This window comes from Argopecten irradians, chromosome 1 (genome assembly GCF_041381155.1).
Source record: "Argopecten irradians isolate NY chromosome 1, Ai_NY, whole genome shotgun sequence".
Lineage (NCBI taxonomy): Eukaryota > Metazoa > Mollusca > Bivalvia > Pectinida > Pectinidae > Argopecten > Argopecten irradians.
The window spans coordinates 52,493,066-52,518,232 of record NC_091134.1 but is presented as its reverse complement, the minus strand read 5'-3'; the positions used below and the strand labels follow the sequence as shown (position 1 = coordinate 52,518,232).

At 37.1% G+C, this 25,167-nt stretch overlaps 1 protein-coding gene across 3 annotated transcripts in view; it reads left to right on the top strand.

Annotated features, from left to right (window-relative positions):
• LOC138332824 (serine-protein kinase ATM-like) overlaps window positions 1-25,167 on the top strand; it is a 69,876-nt gene that overhangs the window by 13,412 nt on the left and 31,297 nt on the right. For all 3 annotated transcript variants that reach the window (XM_069280783.1, XM_069280790.1, XM_069280797.1), the window contains 19 exons: window positions 52-247; window positions 659-879; window positions 1,349-1,431; window positions 1,550-1,714; window positions 4,175-4,247; window positions 4,407-4,552; window positions 7,738-7,843; window positions 8,205-8,375; window positions 9,688-9,848; window positions 15,444-15,696; window positions 16,554-16,660; window positions 17,326-17,452; window positions 17,568-17,782; window positions 18,849-18,948; window positions 19,121-19,198; window positions 20,866-21,024; window positions 21,746-21,881; window positions 23,887-24,145; window positions 24,862-25,009. In XM_069280783.1, the coding sequence (XP_069136884.1) occupies window positions 52-247; window positions 659-879; window positions 1,349-1,431; window positions 1,550-1,714; window positions 4,175-4,247; window positions 4,407-4,552; window positions 7,738-7,843; window positions 8,205-8,375; window positions 9,688-9,848; window positions 15,444-15,696; window positions 16,554-16,660; window positions 17,326-17,452; window positions 17,568-17,782; window positions 18,849-18,948; window positions 19,121-19,198; window positions 20,866-21,024; window positions 21,746-21,881; window positions 23,887-24,145; window positions 24,862-25,009 (2,904 nt within the window). The remainder of the gene's footprint in view (window positions 1-51; window positions 248-658; window positions 880-1,348; window positions 1,432-1,549; window positions 1,715-4,174; window positions 4,248-4,406; window positions 4,553-7,737; window positions 7,844-8,204; window positions 8,376-9,687; window positions 9,849-15,443; window positions 15,697-16,553; window positions 16,661-17,325; window positions 17,453-17,567; window positions 17,783-18,848; window positions 18,949-19,120; window positions 19,199-20,865; window positions 21,025-21,745; window positions 21,882-23,886; window positions 24,146-24,861; window positions 25,010-25,167) is intronic.

The window sequence follows — 25,167 nt, the reverse complement described above, 5'->3', positions numbered from 1 at the left end:
TCTTTTGATGAACTTAAATGCCAATGAATCTGTTAATAATTCTGTGTTTAGAGTTCCAAAAAGAGTAAACCTGATGCTAACATGAGTCGAGCTGGAAGCTCACGTAGAGGTAGGATCCTGGAGGACTTCGACGACATGGACCTGGAGTTTCAGGACAAATCTGCCAAGGACACTACAGATGACCTGGGGTTTGATGATGGATTTGGGGACTCGCAGGACCAGGTGGAAGCGGCCAAACATGCAGATGGTAAGCCATTGGCTATTGTATAAAGGAATGTTAACAGCATCTGGGTAAGGTATTGGTACCTTGCCAAAAGAATAAGCCCGGTAGTTATTTGCTTTATACTCATAGCGAGAACTTATTCTAACATAATTTGTGAGTCACCTTTTTACCAGATTTTGGGATTAAGATTGGAAAGAGATTTTCTAAGAGTATACTATATTTTGGGAATTAGATAAAAGTGGAATGAAACTGATCAATGACTGAAAAAGTCATTGAAATGATAATGGTCAAGCTCTTATCATATCCTAATGCTATGTGTTCAATTTGTGACAAAGTAGCGAGATATCAGCTTCTCTTCTAATTTGACAACCGTTTACCAAGAAAACTTCATACATGTATAAATTTAGTTACTATATGGAGATTGTTACATTACAGGTTTTGAAAGTCTTTTGTCCCCTACTATGTTAACGGACGCCCACAGAGTGCGGGTTGTAGCCACACATATTCTCTGCCTGTGGGCGGGGTTTGATACCCTCGAGATGACACAGGCTGCGTCATTCCACCCTGATACTGATCAAGCTGTTGTTAAGTCTAAGTTAGTGGAACTGTTAGGAGAGGAGAGATTTGATCCCTTCAAGGCTGTCGATTTACAACTGGTAAGGAGTGTACATTGTGTAATCTATCAAAATTTACTCTACAGGAAATTGTCCTGATGTGCATTCATTTCTGTTTTGGTGTAGGTAATTTGTAAATGTTTTGTTATGTCTAATAATTTTCTTAGAAAGGATTTAAACATAACATTTTGGGTTCCAAGCTGTAACCTTTTAAAGATTATTTCTATGTTAGATGCAAAATTCAAGAATATTTAAGGGGGGAAAAGTTTTGAAATATTTTGAAATAACATGATCGATTTCTCAAAACAAACTTCAGCCAATTTCTTCTACTTAAGTTATATAATAAATAAAACTTACATTTTGACCTAAGTCAATGGTTTTTGTTTTGAGAAATTGGGGTCTGGTCCTTTTCTATTTATTGTATAACTGTTGGTGTATCAAGTTGTTCAATTTGTACCTTGTAAAATGCTTTGGGTAGTATGTATTTGATTTAGAATGTTTGGTTACATAGATGAAGGAGATGATCACCTGTTTGACCAGACCTAGTCAACAACTAGGGGACATTGACATAGACAACATGGTGGACGCCATCAGGTAGTGTATATTCAGAGATTTCAATAAGTTTAATTTTTTTTACCATAAATTTGGTATTACAAGGAAAAGCGACAAAGAAAACTATTAACTTCCAATATACCCTTTCTACCTTCCTCAGACAAGTTGCTAAAGCACAGCGTAAAGACCAGGACTTGAGTTTTGTTTGTCTGGAGTTACTAGGACATGTTGCTAGGCGACTGGCTGACGAGGAGGACGAGGATCTACCAACCAAAACCAAACTAGAGTGTCGTGATATCACCATCAGTCTGCTGTCCGCCTTCTGGTCAGTTCCTCACTATTTACCTGATATCCTGGGATTTTCTTTTCTACACAACCATCTTGATTATCTTAAATCTACTACAATCAACTTATTTATTCAATAATGTATCTACCACAATTATTTATATTTTCTTAACAAAGCATCTACTTCTGCAAACTTATTTCTACTACTGTGAATGGGGAAATTTACATGAGGGGGAAACTTACACTAATTATGTGAAGGATATTTTAGCACAACAATTTTTCGCGCATTTGATATTTGGCATATGTATGAAACTATGTTGTAAAAAGTTTTTAACTCACCTGGCCCAAAGGGCCGGTGAGCTTTTGCCATGGTGCAGTGTCCGTCGTCCGTCCATCCGTCGTCTGTCCATCAACATTTCCTTTAAATCACAAGTACTTGATGGATTTTAACCAAATTTGGTCAGAAACATTCTTTGGGGAAGGGATCAGATTTTGCATAAATGGTGACCTTGACCCCCCTGGGGCCGGAGGGGCTGGGATCAATAGGGGAAATAGAGTAAATTCCTTTAAATCGCTACTAGTCATAAAGTACTTGATGGATTTTAACCAAATTTGGTCAGAAACATTCTTTGGGGAAGGGGATCAGATTTTGCATAAATGGTCACCCTGACGCCCCTGGGGCCAAAGGGGCAGGGCCAAATAGGGGAAATAGAGGAAATTCCTTTAAATGGCTACTTGTCATAAAGTACTTGATGGATTTTAACCAAATTTGGTCAGAAACTTCCTTAGGGGAAGGGGATCATATTTTGCATAAATGGTGACCCTGACCCCCCTGGGGCCGGAGGGGCTGGGCCCAATAGGGAAAATAGAGATAATTCCTTTAAATTGCTTCTTGTCATAAAGTACTTGATGGATTTTAACCGAATTTGGTCAGAAACATCCTTTGGGGAAGGGGATCAGATTTTGCATAAATGGTGACCCTGACCCCTCTGGGGCCGGAGGGGCTGGGTCCAATAGGGGAAATAGAGGAAATTCCTTTAAATGGCTACTAGTCATAAAGTACTTGATGGATTTTAACCAAATTTGGTCGGAAACATCCTTTGGGGAAGGGAATCAGATTTTGCATAAATGGTGACCCTGACCCCCCAGGGCCTTTTTAAATGCTACTTTTCATAAAGCAGCGAATAGATTTATACCATATTTGGTAAAAAAACAACTCCTGGGGGTGGGATGGGGATAGAATTTTGCATAAATAGTGACAGAGGGGCAGGGCCAAATAGGGGAATTAGAGATGATTCTGTTAATTCACTATTTATTATAAAGCACTGAATGGCTTTAACCATATATATATTTAGAAATATCCTGCCTACATTTTCAAATATGCGTTTTTTCCTTTTGGCATTCTAAAACTTGTCTTATGTTTTTATGCCTCACTCAGTGCCAAAATTCTAATAATTGAACCCTCGTCATGACAAAGTCAGGTTAGGGGATAAAGTGTTCCATATACAATGTTATTGTAAGTTAACATTTTGCCATCATGTAAGTGACACCATTTTTAAGAGTTTTAATTAAGCTTCATACATTGGCAAAGTATCCTTGCACGTGAACATAGAACATCTTTGAAGGCAAGCACTGCTGAGACAAGTTATTTTGAAAATTGATCTTGATCACACACTTCATTCATACTATGAAATCTTGTTATCTCAAAGTCAATCGGACCATGAAGAAACTTTGAGATATAAAGTACACAAAGAATAAAATTAAACAAAACATTTGGCTCAAGTGAAGTGAGGTCTGAGAGTTAAGATTTTCAGATAAAGAGGCTTGACTGTAGCAGTTGAGTATAAGAATATTTTTTAATTGGTCTAGTTGCCATCTGACCTGATTAAATCACAAAGATGCATGAGAGGGGATTTGAATTGCTTGCAATATCTTCTTTAGTCTTTATCAAGCAACTATACATGTAAAATATGTACTGGGAAATTCCATTGTCAACAGTACAACTAGTGAGTAGATGTAATCATGCTCAACCTTGATTAAAAAGGGTAAATACTAGTATGTCAAATTCTATAGTATGTCAAATATATATATATATTTTTTATGGAGTTGTGTACAGACAGCGTTATATACTGGCATCTTATTCATGAGGCTGAGGTGGCACTCAATGCAAGAAGTAATAATTTGGTTTTAAATCAATATAAGTAATCTTGAAGAGGAACAATCCTATATGATAAATTAAAACATGTATACATTGGAACAACTGTTTACTTTCACCATAATTGCTACAATGTCCAGGTGAGCTATACAGGCACCATGAGCCTCTTGTTTAAAAATGTATTTGACAGGAAATTAATAACATACAGAAATATCCTCTTTTACACTCTAAGCTTATAAAGTTTTGAGTTGTTTCATTACTGATGTCTTTGTATTAGTCAAGGGGACTGTGAATTTATCTTTTGACGAAAATAATTATTGTAAAATGCCTTTCGTTTTCTGTCAGGAAGCTACAGGATGAGCAGTATTGCAGTAAAGTTAGGCTGGCCATAGCCAAATGTATCATGCAGCTCCTACAGGTAAGTTCACATCATCAATAAAATCTTCAGTTTGAAAATGACAAATAGAACAATATTTTGTCACTTATATTAAATTTTATTCAATATTAAAGCATATTTCTGGAATCTCGTGTTCCTATTTGTCGATGATGTTGTAAAAACGGGCCGTATATATTTAAGATTGATCCAGAAAAGAAGTGGGTCCACCTGTCCACACCTGGAGGTAACGAGGATACAGGTAACTTACCTGCAGATATAGAGTTCATGCAGTACCTGTCAGATCCATCTCACTCTGTGAGGATGTATGCTGCCCAGAGTATAATACAGTAAGTCTACCAGTTTTTACATCTTAATAACTGTTAGTGTTACTTAAATACAAGGTAGGATTTGGATTATTTAAATACAAGGTAGGATTTGACCCGAAGGGTCAGGATGACCTATTGTCATCATGCACCGTCCGTCGTCGTCGCCGTCCGCCGTCCGCCGTCCGCCGTGCGCCGTGCGTAAACTTTTTATTCAAACGACTTCTTCTCAATAACCAGAAGGCCCAGGGTACTCATATTTGGCCTGTAGGTTGCTGGGATGGAGGGCTACCAAGTTTGTTCAAATGAATGACCTTGACCTTCATTCAAGGTCACAGGGGTCAAAAAGGCTAAAATCTTTAAACAACTTCTTCTCAAGAACCAGAAGGCCCAGGGTACTGATATTTGGCCTGTAGGATGCTGGGATGAAGGGCTACCAAGTTTGTTCAAATAAATGACCTTGACCTTCATTCAAGGTCACAGGGGTCAAATAGGCTAAAATCCTATAAACAACTTCTTGTGAATAACTAAGAGGCCTAGAGACCTGATATTAGGCCTGTGGCATGCTGGGATGAAGGGCTAATAAGTTTGTTCAAATAAATGACCTTGACCTTCATTCAAGGTCACAAGGGTCAAATAGGCTAAAATCTTTAAACGACTTCTTCTCAAGAACCAGAAGGCCCAGGGTACTGATATTGGGCCTGTGACATGCTTGGATGAAGGGCTACCAAGTTTGTTCAAATGAATGACCTTAACCTTCATTCAAGGTCACAGGGGTCAACTAGGCTAAAATCTTTAAATGACTTCTTCTTAAGAACCAGAAGGCCCAGGGTACTGATATTGGGCATGTAGCATGTTGGGATGAAGGGCTACCAAGTTTGTTCAAATAAATGACCTTGACCTTCATTCAAGGTCACAGGGGTCAAATAGGCTAAAATTCTTTAAAAAACTTATTCGCAAAAACCAGAAGGTCCAGGTACTGATATTGGGCCTGTAGGATGCTGGGATGAAGGGCTACCAAGTTTGTTCAAATAAATGACCTTGACCTTCATTCAAGGTCAAAGGGGTCAAAAAGGCTAAAATCTTTAAAACGACTTCTTCTCAAGAACCAGAAGGCCCAGGGTACTGATATTTGCCCTGTAGGATGCTGGGATGAAGGGCTACCAAGTTTGTTCAAATAAATGACCTTGACATTCATTCAAGGTCACAGGGGTCAAATAGGCTAAAATCCTTTAAACAACTTCTTGTGAATAACTAAGAGGCCTAGAGACCTGATATTAGGCCTGTGGCATGCTGGGATGAAGGGCTACCAAGTTTGTTCAAATAAATGACCTTGACCTTCATTCAAGGTCACGAGGGTCAAATAGGCTGAAATCTTTAAACGACTTCTTCTCAAGAACCGGAAGGCCCAGGGTACTGATATTTGGCCTGTGACATGCTTGGATGAAGGGCTACCGAGTTTGTTCAAATGAATGACCTTAACCTTCATTAAAGGTCACGGGGGTCAAAAAGGCTAATATCTTTAAACGACTTCTACTCAAGAACCAGAAGGCCCAGGGTACTGATATTTGGCCTGTAGGATGCTGGGATGAAGGGCTACCAAGTTTGTTCAAATAAATGACCTTGACCTTCATTCAAGGTCACAGGGGTCAAATAGGCTAAAATCTTTAAATGACTTCTTCTCAAAAACCAGAAGGCCCAGGGTACTGATATTGGGCATGTAGCATGCTGGGATGAAGGGCTACCAAGTTTGTTCAAATAAATGACCTTGACCTTCATTCAAGGTCACAGGGGTCAAATAGGCTAAAATCTTTAAATGACTTCTTCTCAAGAACTAGAAGGCCAAGGGTACTGATATTGGGCATGTAGCATGCTTGGATGAAGGGCTATCAAGTTTATTCAAATGAATGACCTTGATCTTCATTTAAGGTCACAGGCGGCAAATAGACTAAAATCTTTAAATGACTTCTTCTCAAGAACCAGAAGGCCCAGGGTACTGATATTGAGCATGTAGCATGCTGGGATGAAGGGCTACCAAGTTTGTTCAAATGAATTACCTTGACCTTCAATCAAGGTCACAGAGGTCAAATAGGCTAAAATCTTTAAATGACTTCTTCTCAAGAACTAGAAGGCCAAGGGTACTGATATTGGGCATGTAGCATGCTTGGATGAAGGGCTATTAAGTTTATTCAAATGAATGACCTTGATCTTCATTTAAGGTCACGGGCGGCAAATAGACTAAAATCTTTAAATGACTTCTTCTCAAGAACCAGAAGGCCCAGGGTACTGATATTGAGCATGTAGCATGCTGGGATGAAGGGCTACCAAGTTTGTTCAAATGAATTACCTTGACCTTCAATCAAGGTCACAGAGGTCAAATAGGCTAAAATCTTTAAATGACTTCTTCTCAAGAACTAGAAGGCCAAGGGTACTGATATTGGGCATGTAGCATGCTTGGATGAAGGGCTATCAAGTTTATTCAAATGAATGACCTTGATCTTCATTTAAGGTCACGGGCGGCAAATAGACTAAAATCTTTAAATGACTTCTTCTCAAGAACCAGAAGGCCCAGGGTACTGATATTGAGCATGTAGCATGCTGGGATGAAGGGCTACCAAGTTTGTTCAAATGAATGACCTTGACCTTCAATCAAGGTCACAGAGGTCAAATAGGCTAAAATCTTTAAATGACTTCTTCTCAAGAACTAGAAGGCCAAAGGTACTGATATTGGGCATGTAGCATGCTTGGATGAAGGGCTATCAAGTTTATTCAAATGAATGACCTTGATCTTCATTTAAGGTCACGGGCGGCAAATAGATTAAAATCTTTAAATGACTTCTTCTCAAGAACCAGAAGGTCCAGGGTACTGATATTGAGCATGTAGCATGCTGGGATGAAGGGCTACCAAGTTTGTTCAAATGAATTACCTTGACCTTCAATCAAGGTCACAGAGGTCAAATAGGCTAAAATCTTTAAACGACTATGTTGTATTGTACTAATAGTCAGATGACCGTTAAGGCCCATGGGCCTCTTGTTTAAATACAAGGTAGGATTTGGCCAATTAAATGAAGGAAAGCATGTGTGTGCCTCAAAGTCACAACACAAAAAATGGAGAGCAAGTGGAAGACAACCCTCAGAATTCTGTCTTCATTTACAGTTTCATATAAAAATACCATATGTACATGTATAAACAATTGTCTCTTTCACAGGATGTTTACTGTGGGTCAGAAGAAAAAGATTCCTCGTGACAGAGTGGAGCAGGACAAGGCTTTTGATAAAATCTACGAGATCATCAATGAAAGTTTAGACATTCAGGTAAGATTTTATTTGATGCTTTCCATAGCATTACTAAGTGGAGGTCTGACTCCATCCTACTTCTGTATTGCAGAGTATAGTTCAGTAAAGGCCATACTACGGAGGTTCATGTAGAAAGCTTGATTAAATCCTTTCCATTTCTTCATTTCAATTACATCCTTGTTGTCATTGAAGAAAATTTTAGTGCATAAAACTTCTACAACGTGATAATGAAAAAATGCGTAAACCATTCAATTATTGTTAGTCTTTGTGACATCCAGATTACATAGATGAACAAGATCTGCATTTTAATTTAAACATGACTTAATATACATAAAAGATCATTAGAGCAGTAAAGCATGTTTGGTACTTTGCCTGACAGGGCCGACTGACTCCAGAGCGAGCCCACGATGAGCGCGAGAACAGGACAGGGAGTGTGCTGACGGCCCTTGGAAACATCATGTGTATCAGTCCTGTGTGTGAGAAGAAAGCCTTGTTTGCTTTGTGTCAGCTAATCAAGGAAAATGATGTGGAAATCAAGCAGATACAAAATGTATGATATTTACATGACTGAATCAGTCTAAATTTGTTATTAGTCAGCACACTGTACAGTCAAAATTGCCTTAGCAACCTTCTGAATTCAGCGACCTTCTGTCTTAAACGACCTAAATTATTCCTCCCAGCGAAAATTACTATATAATCCATCTGTATTAAACGACCGTCTGTCTTATGCGACAAGCGACCATACTTTTAGGATCCAACGACACTCGATGTTCTGTATTTAACGACCCAAATCACACATGCATTTGTCTTCTATTCATATATAAAGCCAAGCCAGTTAACTATCCTGTAGGGCTTCCAACCCAGCCCCATTAAGGCAAGACAAAAGAGCTATCCATATGGCTTGGTTATATACACGAGGTGTTCACTTTGACATAAATTAGCACTTATTCATGCATGAAGTCTCTCGGCTTCGGTACCGATGGCCGAAGCCGTCTGCATGTCTGAGCTGGATATTGCAAGGAAAATGTGCTACTTATCCACGATGTTTGTGATAAAAGAATAATAAAGAATAATCACTTCCAAAACCAACTAAAATAATGATGAACAATGATTTACTCACATAAGAACGACATGAATGTAGAAATATGGTACTGAAAATGTATCAGTGTAGCTAAGCATGATGGCAGCCATTTTGGGAGATAGTAACAGAGGAGTCGGAAATAGCTGATTTCCGGATTTTTTTTAATTATTTTTTTCACACTATTTTTTTTTCCATTTTTTTTATCTATAAAATAAATGAATAAAATGATAAAAGAAAATAATAAAAAAAAAACATTAAAAACTATTTTTATTTTTTCTGCTTTTAAATACATTGTAATTTGGTAGCTAATTATGAGTGGTAGGCCTAAACAAATATTTGTTTTAGAAATTTTTAATCTTATTCATGAATAAAAACAGAAAGATAAATAAAAAATAAATCGATAATTGAAAAATAAAAGTGCCTAAAATTAAATACATAATTAAAAGATGTATTAGATTATGTGATATATTATATATTTAATAATTTCCTATTATTTTGACTGTTTTTAGTACAACAAAACTGTCAAAACATGTCCCACAATTTACATTGATACATGTATTTAATTGTTTCGAAATGGGTGATTCAATTAAGAGACCAACTGTCATATGTGACCTATTTTTTTCAATCTCCTTTGGAAGGTCTCTTAAAACAATTTTGACTATTTATCTAAGTACATGACATTTTATTTTAAATCAGAGTTTTCTTTTGAAAATATTTTTTACAATTTCACTTTTAGAAATGTTTTGGTGACTATTCTGATAGAAGATCTCTGCTATTGTAGATTATCAAGAAAGTGTCCAAGATCCTCCAGTTTAAGAACGGCCATGCTTTCATGGCCGATCACCTTCCCTATCTACTCCACCAGTGGCTGGGACTCGGCTATCCTGTCACAGAATTCCCTCACCAGATGGCCTTCTGTGAAACTAAACAGATCTTCTACAAGTAAACAAACGTTTTATTTACATCTTTTGTGTCTATTATTATATTATTAACTGTCTATGGTATACTTTTTTATTATATTATTAACTGTCTATGGTATACTTTTTTATTATATTATTAACTGTCTATGGTATACTTTTTTATTATATTATTAACTGTCTATGGTATACTTTTTTATTATATTATTAACTGTCTATGGTATACTTTTTTATTATATTATTAACTGTCTATGGTATACTTTTTATTGCTATCAAGGTCATTAATGTGTATTTTGATCATTGTGAAAGGTCATTTATGTTTGTATGATATCCTCAAAGCATTTCTTAGTCTATGTGCTCTCTAGGCCACATCAGATTCATGATAAATTGTCCAAGTAACTTAGTCTATGTGCTCTCTAGGCCACATCAGATTCATGATACATTGTCCAAGTAACTTAGTCTATGTGCTCTCTAGGCCACATCAGATTCATGATACATTGTCCAAGTAACTTAGTCTATGTGCTCTTTAGGCCACATCAGATTCATGATAAATTGTCCAAGTAACTTAGTCTATGTGCTCTCTAGGCCACATCAGATTCATGATACATTGTCCAAGTAACTTAGTCTATGTGCTCTCTAGACTACATCAGATTCATGATAAATTGTCCAAGTAACTTAGTCTATGTGCTCTCTAGGCCACATCAGATTCATGATAAATTGTCCAAGTAACTTAGTCTATGTGCTCTTTAGACTACATCAGATTCATGATACATTGTCCAAGTAACTTAGTCTATGTGCTCTCTAGGCCACATCAGATTCATGATAAATTGTCCAAGTAACTTAGTCTATGTGCTCTCTACATCAGATTCATGATAAATTGTCCAAGTAACTTAGTCTATGTGCTCTCTACATCAGATTCATGATAAATTGTCCAAGTAACTTAGTCTATGTGCTTCTTTAGACTACATCAGATTCATGATAAATTGTCCAAGTAACTTTGTCTATGTGCTCTCTAGGCCACATCAGATTCATGATACATTGTCCAAGTAACTTAGTCTATGTGCTCTCTAGACTACATCAGATTCATGATAAATTGTCCAAGTAACTTTGTCTATGTGCTCTCTAGGCTATATCAGATTCATGATAAATTGTCCAAGTAACTTAGTCTATGTGCTCTCTAGACTACATCAGATTCATGATACATTGTCCAAGTAACTTAGTCTATGTGCTCTCTAGGCCACATCAGATTCATGATAAATTGTCCAAGTAACTTAGTCTATGTGCTCTCCACATCAGATTCATGATAAATTGTCCAAGTAACTTAGTCTATGTGCTCTCTAGACTACATCAGATTCATGATAAATTGTCCAAGTAACTTAGTCTATGTGCTCTCTAGGCTACATCAGATTCATGATAAATTGTCCAAGTAACTTAGTCTATGTGCTCTCTAGACTACATCAGATTCATGATAAATTGTCCAAGTAACTTAGTCTATGTGCTCTCTAGGCTACATCAGATTCATGATAAATTGTCCAAGTAACTTAGTCTATGTGCTCTCTAGACTACATCAGATTCATGATAAATTGTCCAAGTAACTTAGTCTATGTGCTCTTTAGGCCACATCAGATTCATGATAAATTGTCCAAGTAACTTAGTCTATGTGCTCTCTAGGCCACATCAGATTCATGATAAATTGTCCAAGTAACTTAGTCTATGTGCTCTCTAGGCTACATCAGATTCATGATAAATTGTCCAAGTAACTTAGTCTATGTGCTCTCTAGGCTACATCAGATTCATGATAAATTGTCCAAGTAACTTAGTCTATGTGCTTTCTAGACTACATCAGATTCATGATAAATTGTCCCAGAAACTTAGTCTATGTGCTCTCTAGACTACATCAGATTCATGATAAATTGTCCAGGTAACTTAGTCTATGTGCTCTCTACATCAGATTCATGATAAATTGTCCAAGTAACTTAGTCTATGTGCTCTCTAGGCTACATCAGATTCATGATAAATTGTCCAAGTAACTTAGTCTATGTGCTCTCTAGGCTACATCAGATTCATGATAAATTGTCCAAGTAACTTAGTCTATGTGCTCTCTAGGCTACATCAGATTCATGATAAATTGTCCAAGTAACTTAGTCTATGTGCTCTCTAGGCCACATCAGATTCATGATAAATTGTCCAAGTAACTTAGTCTATGTGCTCTCTAGGCCACATCAGATTCATGATACATTGTCCAAGTAACTTAGTCTATGTGCTCTTTAGGCCACATCAGATTCATGATAAATTGTCCAAGTAACTTAGTCTATGTGCTCTTTAGGCCACATCAGATTCATGATAAATTGTCCAAGTAACTTAGTCTATGTGCTCTCTAGGCCACATCAGATTCATGATAAATTGTCCAAGTAACTTAGTCTATGTGCTCTCTAGGCCACATCAGATTCATGATAAATTGTCCAAGTAACTTAGTCTATGTGCTCTCTAGACTACATCAGATTCATGATAAATTGTCCAAGTAACTTAGTCTATGTGCTCTGTAGGCCACATCAGATTCATGATAAATTGTCCAAGTTACTTAGTCTATGTGCTCTCTAGGCTACATCAGATTCATGATACATTGTCCAAGTAACTTTGTCTATGTGCTCTCTACATCAGATTCATGATAAATTGTCCAGGTAACTTAGTCTATGTGCTCTCTAGGCCACATCAGATTCATGATACATTGTCCAAGTAACTTAGTCTATGTGCTCTCTACATCAGATTCATGATAAATTGTCCAAGTAACTTAGTCTATGTGCTCTCTAGGCTACATCAGATTCATGATACATTGTCCAAGTAACTTAGTCTATGTGCTCTCTAGGCTAGATCAGATTCATGATAAATTGTCCAAGTAACTTTGTCTATGTGCTCTCTAGGCTATATCAGATTCATGATAAATTGTCCAAGTAACTTAGTCTATGTGCTCTCTAGACTACATCAGATTCATGATAAATTGTCCAAGTAACTTAGTCTATGTGCTCTCTTAGGCTACATCAGATTCATGATAAATTGTCCAAGTAACTTAGTCTATGTGCTCTCTAGATCACCACATCAGATTCATGATAAATTGTCCAAGTAACTTAGTCTATGTGCTCTCTAGGCCACATCAGATTCATGATAAATTGTCCAAGTAACTTAGTCTATGTGCTCTCTACATCAGATTCATGATAAATTGTCCAAGTAACTTAGTCTATGTGCTCTCTAGACTACATCAGATTCATGATAAATTGTCCAAGTAACTTAGTCTATGTGCTCTCTAGGCTACATCAGATTCATGATAAATTGTCCAAGTAACTTAGTCTATGTGCTCTCTAGACTACATCAGATTCATGATAAATTGTCCAAGTAACTTAGTCTATGTGCTCTCTACACTCTCTACATCAGATTCATGAGAAATTGTCCAAGTAACTTAGTCTATGTGCTCTGTAGGCTACATCAGATTCATGATAAATTGCCCAAGTAACTTAGTCTATGTGCTGTCTAGGCTACATCAGATTCATGATAAATTGTCCAAGTAACTTAGTCTATGTGCTCTTTAGGCCACATCAGATTCATGATAAATTGTCCAAGTAACTTAGTCTATGTGCTCTCTAGGCTACATCAGATTCATGATAAATTGTCCAAGTAACTTAGTCTATGTGCTCTCTAGGCTACATCAGATTCATGATAAATTGTCCAAGTAACTTAGTCTATGTGCTTTCTAGACTACATCAGATTCATGATAAATTGTCCCAGAAACTTAGTCTATGTGCTCTCTAGACTACATCAGATTCATGATAAATTGTCCAGGTAACTTAGTCTATGTGCTCTCTACATCAGATTCATGATAAATTGTCCAAGTAACTTAGTCTATGTGCTCTCTAGGCTACATCAGATTCATGATACATTGTCCAAGTAACTTAGTCTATGTGCTCTCTAGGCTACATCAGATTCATGATAAATTGTCCAAGTAACTTAGTCTATGTGCTCTTTAGGCTACATCAGATTCATGATAAATTGTCCAAGTAACTTTGTCTATGTGCTCTCTAGGCCACATCAGATTCATGATAAATTGCCCAAGTAACTTAGTCTATGTGCTCTCTACATCAGATTCATGATAAATTGTCCAAGTAACTTAGTCTATGTGCTCTTTAGGCCACATCAGATTCATGATAAATTGTCCAAGTAACTTAGTCTATGTGCTCTTTAGGCCACATCAGATTCATGATAAATTGTCCAAGTAACTTAGTCTATGTGCTCTCTAGGCCACATCAGATTCATGATAAATTGTCCAAGTAACTTAGTCTATGTGCTCTCTAGGCCACATCAGATTCATGATAAATTGTCCAAGTAACTTAGTCTATGTGCTCTCTAGGCTACATCAGATTCATGATAAATTGTCCAAGTAACTTAGTCTATGTGCTCTCTAGGCCACATCAGATTCATGATAAATTGTCCAAGTAACTTAGTCTATGTGCTCTCTAGGCTACATCAGATTCATGATAAATTGTCCAAGTAACTTAGTCTATGTGCTCTCTACATCAGATTCATGATAAATTGTCCAAGTAACTTAGTCTATGTGCTCTCTAGGCCACATCAGATTCATGATAAATTGTCCAAGTAACTTAGTCTATGTGCTCTCTACATCAGATTCATGATAAATTGTCCAAGTAACTTAGTCTATGTGCTCTCTAGACTACATCAGATTCATGATAAATTGTCCAAGTAACTTAGTCTATGTGCTCTCTAGGCTACATCAGATTCATGATAAATTGTCCAAGTAACTTAGTCTATGTGCTCTTTAGGCTACATCAGATTAATGATAAATTGTCCAAGTAACTTAGTCTATGTGCTCTCTAGGCTACATCAGATTCATGATACATTGTCCAAGTAACTTAGTCTATGTGCTCTCTAGGCTAGATCAGATTCATGATAAATTGTCCAAGTAACTTAGTCTATGTGCTCTCTAGGCCACATCAGATTCATGATAAATTGTCCAAGTAACTTAGTCTATGTGCTCTCTAGGCTACATCAGATTCATGATAAATTGTCCAAGTAACTTAGTCTAAATGCTCTCTAGGCTACATCAGATTCATGATACATTGTCCAAGTAACTTAGTCTATGTGCTCTCTAGACTACATCAGATTCATGATAAATTGTCCAAGTAACTTAGTCTATGTGCTCTCTACATCAGATTCATGATAAATTGTCCAAGTAACTTAGTCTATGTGCTCTCTAGACTACATCAGATTCATGATAAATTGTCCAAGTAACTTAGTCTATGTGCTCTCTACATCAATCAGATTCATGATAAATTGTCCAAGTAACTTAGTCTATGTGCTCTCTAGACTACATCAGATTCATGATAAATTGTCCAAGTAACTTAGTCTATGTGCTCTCTAGACTACATCAGATTCATGATAAATTGTCCAAGTAACTTAGTCTATGTGCTCTCTAGACTACATCAGATTCATGATAAATTGTCCAAGTAACTTAGTCTATGTGCTCACTAGGCTACATAAGATTCATGATTAATTGTCCAAGTAACTTAGTCTTAAAATAAATGTTCAAATATGATGTCTCCTGTTACTATAGAGACCATTTCAAAGTCATCATACCAGAACTGATAATGAAGAAGAACATGGCTGACGCCAAGGAGATAGTGGTTGCTATGGGAGGTAACTGGACAGATACCTTGACGATGTGTATCCCTAAAGTAGTGGTCCACATCCTGCCTTTGTTCGCTGCTACACGTTTAGGTGAGGCGTCGGGAGACGAGACAGTACGACGGAGGACGGCACATGCTACACAGTGCTACGACTTATTGTCACAGGAGGCCACAAGAGAGGTATAAGCAAAAATTTTAAAGAAATTTTTCTTCTTTTCTAACTTTCCTGTTAAAAAACAGAAAGGCTATTGCAGTTATTGCTTCAGATCAGTAGCATCTTCAGCCTTTTCCATGTTCAGTTGTAATTTTGGTTCAAAACATCTTTTACGATCATAATAAAACTGATATTGTCCATATCTTCATTGACATTCTGTTCAACTTTATAATAATTATATTTTGTTTGGTTTAAATCTTTTCGTTGTTTTCATGGATGCTATGAAACAACAAAGATAAAAACAATGAAATTTGTTTGATAGGCTTTTATGGTCTAAACAAAAAACTGAATTTGTGTTTAATTTTGAGTTAAAGGGACAATTCACTCAGGCTAAATCTTTTACATAACCAAGAAGCAAAATATGGCATAAATGTACTGTTCTACATTTCTTATGAAACATATAACATAAAATATTGACAAATTCCACGTCATTGTTTAGTATTTTAATTGATACCGTTGTAATTACAAATCGTTGATCAATACGATTAAGCAGGTGCAATATGTTTGCTGTACCCATACCAGAGACAAAGTCATGCACATCAAACAAATTAACTACATAACCACTGAGGAGCTGATAAAATGATTTTTTAGGCAAGACAATTCACCTAGTAAGGTAAACACACTACTGTCAGAGTTTAAAACGAGTTTGAACGTTTCATATGCATTCCACCATCATGGGCTTTTCTGGCATATCACAGTAAAACCGGCTGATCTAATTTCCATTAGAACTGGGTTTTTTCTGATATGTGTACAAATTTTAATGTTCTCTTAGACTGAATTGTCCATTTAAGTAAGAGTTGTTTTACCCCGATTTTCTTTGTAGGTATTAGAAACAACTATCGTAAGTAACCTAGATCAGATTGTTGTCAACATCCTCATGTGTTTATATGACACGGATACAGACGAGTTTATACAGACAGGCATTATCAGGTGAGTATTAGCAAACGTATAGAAATTATAAATAAAAATATACACACAGGTACCATCAAAATCCTACAGACATTGAAATACAGAAATTACATATACACTGTACTACCAAGTCTTCCTTAAAAAAGTCTTTTTTGTGTCAGCACAACACCTATCAACTGTGAAGGCTATAAGGACCTCGCAAATGCCTTGATGCTGATTCCTAACATTCACTCTATTGTACATGAGATGTAGTCATTGTTTGAAAGATGATTATTGTTTTTGATTGTCAAAGCAAACAAAGATTTGATAGAGTTATAATTGTCAGGCAGATAAAATTGGAGGTATATGTGGTATATTCATTAATGATTGCATTTAATTTTGTAACTCCAAACTCTTATCAGAATGTTTGGTTTGGTTAGATTGGTCCTATTAACAGCCAGGGTCATTTAAGGACATGCCAGATTAAGGAGGTGGTAGAAAACTGGAGTACACAGAAAAAAGCCACAGACTAGTGATCAGTACCACATGGGATTTCAACTCACAACCCAGAGGTGGAGGGCAACATCTTAAGCACTCAGCCACTCTGGCCCGTGGATATAAGTGCTAATCTGAACAAATGTAAGGCATATTAAATCCATGTTCTGATAATCTGGATGGTACATTTCTTTTTTGTACCTCTGTTGTAGAGACATAGAGCCGGAGCCTAACCCCCCTTGTTTTAACACCTACATGATCAAATCTACCTTGGATTATCTAACACAGAGTTTCTCCAGTAACAACAAATCATTGGTAGATGTTTTGTCTCGTAAACAGGTGAGTTTTTGGCAGTTTAGCCTGGAAATAAAATCTTACCCTCATTGTGTGTGTTTGCCTATTTTGTGTTTTCATGTACATTTCAGGCTAGTCAAACATTTTTTTGTGTTTCCAGGACCAGATACAGAAGATACTGTTAGAGTTGGCTATTAAGTTGACTAAGGAACACAGACTTCATGACAAGCGCCGCATCCTCATGATGTACAGACTTTTTTGTAAACTACTTTTGAAGGAGTTTGACAGCCAGCTGGGAGGTAGCTGGGCATTCATTATGAGGGAAGTCATGTACCGGCTTATCTACATCCTCAAGGACATGGTGGCTGTCACAAGGTAAGGTCAAGGTCATATACTGGCATATCTACATCCTCACGGACATGGTGGCTGTCACTAGGTAAGGTCAAGGTCATGTACTGGCTTATCTACATCCTCAAGGGCATGGTGGCTGTCACAAGGTAAGGTCAAGGTTATGTCCCGGCTTATCTACATCCTCAAGGACATGGTGGCTGTCACAATGTAAGGTCAAGGTTATGTACCAGCTTATCTACATCCTCAAGGACATGGTGACTGTCACAAGGTAAGGTCAAGGTCATGTACCGGCTTATCTACATCCTCAAGGACATGGTGGCTGTCACAAGGTAAGGTCAAGGTCATGTACCGGCTTATCTACATCCTCAAGGACATGATGACTGTCACAATGTAAAGTCAAGGTCATGTAGTGGCTTATCTATATCCTCAAGGGCATGGTGGCTGTCACAAGGAAAACAAAGGACATTCACTGGCTTATCTACATCCTAAAGAACATGATGGATGTCACAAGGTAAGGTCAAGGTCATGTACTGGCTTATCTACCTCCTCAAGGACACAAGGTAAACCAAGGCATTCACTGGCTTATCTACATCCTCAAGGACATGGTGGCTGTCACAAGGTAAGGTCAAGGTCATGTACCGGCTTATCTACATCCTCAAGGACATGGTGGCTGTCACAAGGTAAGGTCAAGGTCATGTACTGGCTTATCTACATCCTCAAAAACATTGTGGCTGTCACAAAGTAAGGTCAAGGTCATTCACTGGCTTATATACATCCTCAAGGGCATTGTGGCTGTCACAAGGCAAGGTCAAGGTCATGCACTGGCTTATCTACATCCTCAATGACACAATGTCTGTCAAAAGGTAAAGTCAAGGTCATGTACCGCCCTATCTTCATCCTCAAGGACATGATGTCTGTCACAAGATAAGGTCAAGGTCATATAGCAGATTATCATCATAATAGTGCCTTACTTAAGGTATGATAATACTAATAGAAATTGAGTTAACGATAGATTATTTCAAAGCTGATATGAATGATATCTGACTTACATTTAGAATGTTTTCTGAATGACATATTTATATATTCACAGCCCTGTTAGTGAGGAGACTGCATACAGAGAGAACATTGCATGTATGGCTGTTGAGTTGCTACGTGACTTATGTGTTACCTGTATGGAGATCTGCTCTCAGGTATGGAGTATTTCTTGACTTAATGAAGGCCGATTTCTGTAACTGGTAAAAAGGTTAATAGCTGAGTAGTCTGTTACATTTGCTTTGTGAAACCTACAAACTATTTTGCAGGAGATTTACTACCTCAATATATGTTTAAGACCTCTAACACTGCTGTTTTATTATCAAACAGGAGTTTGAGAAGTACCTGACATTCCTTGTGAGTAGCCTGGTTTCTGTGGTGGAGACCTCTGGGATTGTAGGAGAGGAGGTGAGACTGGTTTGACTTCGTTATACCTAGCCTTATAGATTCAGTCTTTTTACATTTAAAAACCCATAGACTATTATCATCCAATGATCATGCTTTACTTGTCATATTGCCATTTATCTGTAGTCCATTCTCTGTCTTTTTGTCCAAAAAAAGATTTCTTTTTTTACTGCTATTTCTTAAAATTCTTTACTGCATTTAATTTGACATACTTAATACTTATAATATCACCATGTCAACTGCAGTTCTATCATAAGTTTGCACGATTGTGTTACAGCACTGTAGTAGATTACATCGCTTCATGTTACAGGTGAAGTGTCTATGTAACACGCATTGTGATTGGCTGAGTTGATCTAAAAATATCCAAATTGGACGTTATAACTTTACAGTCGACAGAGCAGGCACATTTTCATTTGTACACATGTTTGCCTCAATAAGTTTGCTTGTTTTTTTCATTTTCTTCTGATATTCAATGAATTTACCAACTTTGCGATGTTTCGACAGGTGAATTTACAAACGCCGACCGCTTTAGATATATTTCCATATGACACCCCATCATTGTACATTTTCACTACCCTTTCGCATACTTTTAAATCGATTCGTGGCTCTGACATGTCGCCATATAATCGGTTGAGGACTGCTTCTAATTTTGGCTGTGATCGGTTGAACCGCTTCTAATTTTGGCGCAATTTAGCGAGAGATTAAAATAGTAACATTCACATGTGCAAACACACATGTACCGGTACCTTGTAACATGCAAGCGTAGACAGCTTGGCGATCGACAATTTTTAGTACTTCCACACTTTATTATTCAGTATTAAGTTCAAATTAAGAGTTAAATAAATTAACATTTTAGATATACCTTACCATAATTATGAAACTGAACAGTTATGTTTTAGCAGATAGTTTCTTCTTGACCTTCATATTTATTCATTATCAGTATTATTATGTTTAAATCAAAATTATGTATTCTTCTACAGCTAGTATAACCTGATTGTGTGTTATCTCTTTCCATGTTTGATTTTTTTTTTCAATCATATTATTTACATATTTACAACAGCTATTTCAGGAAACTTGGACCGTCAAGTTCGTCAACGTCGGTCAGGCTTTCTTCTGTCACATGTGCTAGGTGTACTATACGGAAAAAACACCCAGGATTAAAACAGTCATGTATATTTTTACAGCGCGAATTCTATATATCAGCGTTATTTATTTTTACGGGGTAATACTTCTATTTTACAAATAGTAATTTTTCAGATGTTTATTTATTTGATAATTTGTACTTGTTTCGACGTACTTACCAGGTCCCGATTGCACAAATAGGGGCCATTTTAAATTTGGGATGTACAATTAGGTTGTGAAACGTTTATTTATATACACACTTCAGCCAATCACAATGCGTGTTACATAGACACTTCACCTGTAGCATGTAGCGATGTTATCTACTACAGTGAGTCGATACACTAGTAAAGTAACAAAATCGTGCAATCTTATGATAGAATGGCAGTAAATGGTTTGCAGAAAGAGATACGGGTAAAGAAAGCAAAATGAGATGAATGATCTAATTTTCATTTAGAAATTTGATGGTAGACACCTCAATCACTGTTGTGTCACCTTAAATTGATACACGTACATTGAACTATCAACATTTTTCCTGTTTGATTCCTCAGGCTGTTGGTTTGCTACGTCTGGTTGTCCTTGACAACTATGCCATACTGAAGAAGGGGATCGTGTCTCTGGATCCCTTTCCTAATACAGAGGTGTTCTCACAGCTACTTAGTACCTACAACCGGCTAAAGTTTTCTGGGGGCACCTTCTCACTCAAACAGGTAAGTAATACCTACAACCGGCTAAAGTTTTCTGGAGGAATTTTTCTCCCTCAAACAGGTAAATAGTACCTACAACCGGCTCAAGTTTTCTGGGGGCACCTCACTCAAACAGGTAAGTAATACCTACAACCGGCTCAAGTTTTCTGGGGGTATTTTCTTCCTCAAACAGGTAAGTAATACCTACAACCGGCTCAAGTTTTCTTGGGGCACCTCACTCAAACAGGTAAGTAATGCCTACCACCAACTCAAGTTTTCTAGGGGCACCTCGCTCAAACAGGTAAGTAATACCTACCATAGACTCAAGTTTTCTGGGGGCACCTCACTCAAACAGGTAAGTAATGCCTACCACAGACTCAAGTTTTCTGGGGGCACCTCACTCAAACAAGTTAGTCTGCTGAGAATTGTGAATGATCAATCCAAATGGTCAGTACATTTCTAACTACTGGTATCCCCAGTATCGGTTAGCTGATTTCTGTTGGACTAGTACTCATTCATATGTAAATAAGAGTGATAGGAATATTCTACCTGAGGGTCACTAAATAAAACATGCAGCTTGCTGTGGGGATCCAAAGGTCACCAAAACTTGAAAACAGGACATAATGAAACAGGATTGGAATGACTCTTTGATTGAACTGTATTTATATGGATGCAAATATTTCAACTCTTTAAGATGATTTTTTCAGTAATCTATCTTTAAGGCATTATCCTTATTTATCATCAGGAAATAGAGCACTTTTTGTCTGTGTGTGAGATGACCAGTGGTCACTCAGACAGCAGAATCGAGGGGCTACAACACCTGTCACAGAAGTTACACTCTCTACAGCCGGACATCCTAATTCTGGCCACAGACCAACAAGGTACTTAGTACATGTATTGTAGTTTTAGGGATTTATTAAAGATGCTCCACCGCTGACAAATGGTATTTTTTCACTACTAAAAACAGGAGCAGACGATTAAGTATTTTTCTTCAGTTACAAAAGTTACTTACTTTACACCATTAGCACCATTGAAAAGTTTGAGCTTCTTATTTTACCTTAAGTTTAAAATATGAAAAATAATTAATTGCATCCCGAAAAAATTTCGTGGCACTATATCCTATACATATAATGTATGTGTTTGTGTTAATTAGGCATATATATACACGATTAAACACCAATTATTGTTCAAATGATGAATATCATTTATGCTCTGTCGGCAGTGGAACATCTTTAAGTGTTAATGGACCATGAAATATGGAGCATAAGAAAGACAACCTACCACAAGAATATTCATGCCTCCACCATGAAAATAGGGGAGCATGTCTTGTTACCCATGTTCATACCATCCTGTCTGGTCCTAATTTGACTTATAGAAAGTCTTATAGTGATATGACAGTGCTATATGTTATATTTCTAATTGATAATTTTAAAAATAACAGTTTAGTGCCCTATTCATCAAACCAATTTATAAAGTGTGTAACATGGAACGAGCGAAGATAATCTTTGATTAGGGAAAAGAAAACCCAATAGCGTGTAAAGAAACAAAATAGAGATTTTATATACACAAAATAAACAGAACAAACTATTTACAGATATTACAAAAATTATATAATAACAACAACCTACTCACACCACAACAATTCACACTACTTTCACACGATAAACAATGTCTCTGCACACGTCCTTCCGATTACTCCCACGAACCAATGGTAGGGTCAGACGCTGCACATCGACGCAGACCCTGTAGTGGTGGTCTGTCTGTCTGGATCAAACAGTGACACACGCGGTGTCCACAATAAACACAGGCCCTTAATACGCTATAGCCTGCCTGCACAGCCGTGTGGTGGCTAAAGGTTGATGACGTCACGAGTTGAGTTGTTGGGAAACTCCCTCACAAAATGATCTAGCGGCCCACAATATGATGTGGCCTCTCATTGGCTTCACTGCCGTATAACTGGTGCCCAGTTACTCTAACCAACTGGCGCAGTATGTCGCACAGGAATGAGCGTCTTGTCCACCATACTGTATCTCTTGTCCAGCATCAGTTTGCTGCGAAAACATAAACACAACGTCGATACACTCATTTACTCATTCACACATTGTTATTATATTCAAAGTTAATACATACAGTATTTTTCCTTAAATAAACCTTTACATCTACAAATATAGCTGGATCAATAATAATCCAATGATTATACATTTAAAACATAATAATTATGATACAAGTTTGCGTATTAAAGTGCTGGTCCACGAGTTAACTATATCATTTAAAGCTTCAATGTACGCTACCAATGGGCTTCCATACGATAAATTCTGATTAGCGTTCAAGTTATATAAAGTTAAACAGACGTACATAAAACCTAAATACCTTCCAAATACCTAATATACATGTTTGCATGTGGAAGTACGATAGCTATTACATACATAAATTGGTATAAACGTTTACAAAACAGTCAAAGTAATGCATGTTTGGACCGCACAATAGAATAATGCATGAACAACATTCCAAGGTTAATACATACATTTAACCCCAAAATACCCCAATATTAACATTACAAATACTATCATATAAAGATTAAACGTAATACTTACCATAGACTGTATGGTTCTATGCCCGTATAAGTATAAACACTAAAAGGTGTTTCTCTGTCGATTCACATCGACATGGCGTCCAGCCCGTGCGCGCTCGGTTACCTGTGTCATCATACGGAGGCTCTGTCGCGCCGTACAAGGTAACAGACACGGTAACAACGACACGACAATAAACACATACATACCAACAAATACGACAGGAATATATACGCGATTTGACAAAGTGTTGGTATGTTATATTTCACCCATGTTTGATATACTACAGATGAACATGCTGTTTTCTCTACTACAGATAAATCAACTGATAACCTCCTGTGTAAACTTGTGTGTAAATTAGTTCACTTGGCCTTGACCTCTGGAGACAAGGTCAAGGACAAAGTGTGCCAGTGTTTGGGTGAGATTGGCCCTGTTAACATGACGACAGTAGTACTACCAGACGTGACAGAACTGGCGAGTTTACAGGAGGCAAAGGAAGTGTTTAGTGAGGATAGCTATCTCCAGAACTACTGTGTTATATTCCACACACTCAACACTTACCTAGTCGATCAAGAGTAAGTCAAATTTTCAATATCCACTGAATACATTAATAACATGTTATTTTATATATTTGTTATTTAGACTAAATGCATGTGTGATATATATTTCTTTCATTCTTGTAAGGTAGTAGCATAAAAAATCAAATGAAAACTTGGTAGATATCTTGATTATGTTATACCAGCCAGCCTGATGTATACTGACAGTATGTTTACATTTGATCTTCTTAATTAAATGGATGAAGAATATGATGACAACAGGAATTTGAGATATAATACTTAAGCATTAAACTGTCTTCCTATGTAATCTATGGTCTATATAGGTGGCAGAGCTAGCACGCATCATGAGATGATTGTCTGCAAACTCTGGCATATATATAGACCATAGATGCCATGGGAAGATAGTTTAATGCTTATATTTACATTATTAACTTATTTTGGGAGTCTCTGCATTAACATTGTTTAAGTTAGACCAGGAAAACTGTTTATCAACAACGCTTTAATCCACAAGATGGAACAGCCATTTTGAAAGGGATCAGTTGACGTAACCATGTCATGTTCATGTTTTGGGTGTCAGTTATACACCCATAGACTTCACTTTGCCTTGGATCAGTATATATATAGTAGAAGTGGTAAGTGAATGTAAATATTTTTCCATAACTGTTTAAATGGTACTGCATTTTGCTCTTATATATCTTAAGAATTTTATAGAAGATGCTTTACTTTCATTGTAGTGTGGATATAGTAGAAGCAGCCTCACGTGTGCTCAAGTCTATGTTGTGGACCCAGACTGGGGCCGACTTCTGTACCATCTATAAAGATAAGGTCGGCGATAGGGACCATCTCATTGAGTATCTACATCCCTTCAGAGTTAAGAAAAAGGTAGGTACCGGTATCGATAATTGGTTAGGGAAAGTAATGTGATTCCTGAGTCAACCCGATCATGGAGAGGCAGAAAACACCAAAAATACTTTTGCCTATATAATAGTGTAAAATATCTATGCCAAAAGGATATCGTAAAAGTTCTAGATAAGTGTTAT